The sequence below is a fragment of the Arachis ipaensis genome, chromosome B09 (assembly GCF_000816755.2).
Source record: "Arachis ipaensis cultivar K30076 chromosome B09, Araip1.1, whole genome shotgun sequence".
NCBI classification, from domain to species: Eukaryota; Viridiplantae; Streptophyta; class Magnoliopsida; order Fabales; family Fabaceae; genus Arachis; species Arachis ipaensis.
Genome location: NC_029793.2, coordinates 1,228,337 through 1,230,453, shown reverse-complemented (window position 1 = coordinate 1,230,453; position 2,117 = coordinate 1,228,337). Strand labels below are relative to the sequence as shown.

Genomic DNA, 2,117 nt, shown 5'->3' with positions numbered 1-2,117 from the left:
GTCTTTTCTAGATATATAATCCAAAAGTTTGTTTGTATAGTAATGTTAATAAACAAATAAAAGCTGGCTGGTGTGATCATTATATTAACATGTGGGTCCCACAAAATGGAAAAACTTCTTATTAGGATACTCATATATATTCTATTTATATAAGAGTTAGAAATTTAGAATTATTGGATTAATTAGTTGAATTTATGTTTCATTCAATAGTAGTGATAAATTAATTGACTAAGTATTTTATACCAAATCAACTTGGTTAGTCGAGTGGTCAGTTCATTCATCTGTTTAAACAAGTGTCTAATATTTGAATTGAATTTTTTTTTGTATATATAGTAATTTATTGGCCAACAGCAGACCATTAAATGGAGTTAGATTCACAAAAAATTAGTCTTTGGCCTATCATACTAGAAATACCGTAGATAACCAAAAAGATATTTTTTATCAATAAATTAAAAAAACATTTTTTTTTAATTTTACTTAGATTTTTATTAAAAAAATTGTAATCTTTTGATAATTAAGTGTACATTAAAGTCCACCATATGCATGATTTGGGTTTTTGGCATGATTGGCTAAATTAGGAGGTTCCACATGGTTGTCCACTAATTGGAGAAGTGATTGAAACTCATGGTGACTCTTCTATGATACTAAACCTTACAATAATAATGTCATTTTTATTACAACATGAACCCCACAAAAAAAAAGTGGTAATTTGCATTGCATTTATATATGCTACATATTATATTGTTCTAGCTAGGTAATTATATAGTAGATCCTCTAATTAATTTAATTTGACCCAATTGAGCAAAGTTCAATTGATCCACAATCAAGCAACTCTTGTATCATTTGCTCAATGTGATCATCTTCAAGAACTGGCTGAAATTGTTGTTGTGCAACCTCAACTTGATGTCCTTCAATAATGCCACCCCAATTATTGTTCCCTTCTAGCCAGTGTAACTCCTCATATGCAATTGTTCCAGCACCAATTGGGAATTGAGTATTGAATCTATTATTTGATGATGTTGATGATGATGATGGTGGTGGTGGTGGTTGAGGATCTTTGTTGGGTTGTGATGTTTTTTGCTTGTTATTGGACATTTGAAGGGCAAGGGAAGCCAAGTGGCATTTGTGTAATTTTGCAGTCAAAGTAGGAGATAGTAGCTTAGAAGAAGAAGAAGAAGATGATGATGATGATTGTGACAAATTTGGATTAAATGGGAAATTGGTTCTTGCTTTTGGTCCACACATTAACCTAGCTGCTTCATCATATGCTCTTGCTGCATCCTCAGCTGTTTCAAATGTTCCTAGCCATATTCTTGTCTTCCTAAATTGTCCCCAAAAAAATAAACAAATTTAGTAAAATGATTAAAATCAAATTAATTTAAGGTTTAATTACTCTATTGGTCCCTATAGTTTCGTAAAATTTTCAATCAGGTCCCTATACTTTTTTTTTTTAATTGGTTCCTGTACCATTTTTTTTTCCAATTAGGTCTCTTTTGGTAGTAATTGACTTAATTGTAGAGGGACCCAACTAAAAAAAATTGGTGTAGTGTAGGAACTTAATTGAAAAAATAAATTAGTGCAGAGACTCAATTAAAAATAAAAGTATAGGAACCTAATTGAAATTTTCACAAAACTATAAGGACCAACAGAGTAATTAAACCATTAATTTAATTAGTTGCATAATACTATACATGCTTTATCAAAATTTTATTGATTTTCTAATAATGTACCATTTTATCTAAGTTAACAACTAATTTGAAACAGGGGTAGCAATGTGGTAAGTAACACACTTGAAAGACTAATAACATTTATTAGAAGTAATAATAAAATAATGAATTAATTAAGGGGATGAAGGGTAAAAGTGGAATTACAATAAAGGGTGGCGAATTTCAGAGACCCAAGAGCCCCAATGCCTCTGGCGAACACCTCTATAGCGTTGTTGTGGTCTAGCCATGATATGATGATAAAAATAAAATAAAATAGAAAATAAAAAAAATTAAAAGAAACTCAAAATTTATATGTGATAGATTGTGAAGTGTGTCTTTGAGAATAAGAGAAAGATAGAAAAGAAGAAGAAGAAGAAGATGTTAAGTGAAGTGAAGTGAAGTGATGGAGTG

At 30.2% G+C, this 2,117-nt stretch overlaps 1 protein-coding gene across 1 annotated transcript; it reads right to left on the bottom strand.

Annotated features, from left to right (window-relative positions):
• Positions 593-2,117, bottom strand: LOC107616828 (ethylene-responsive transcription factor ERF003-like). The gene is made up of 2 exons (XM_016318744.2): positions 1,872-2,117; positions 593-1,321 (listed from the first exon to the last, which is right to left on the bottom strand). Exons 1-2 carry the CDS (start codon positions 1,952-1,954, stop codon positions 784-786), a joined length of 621 nt encoding a protein of 206 aa, XP_016174230.1. The 5' UTR covers positions 1,955-2,117; the 3' UTR covers positions 593-783.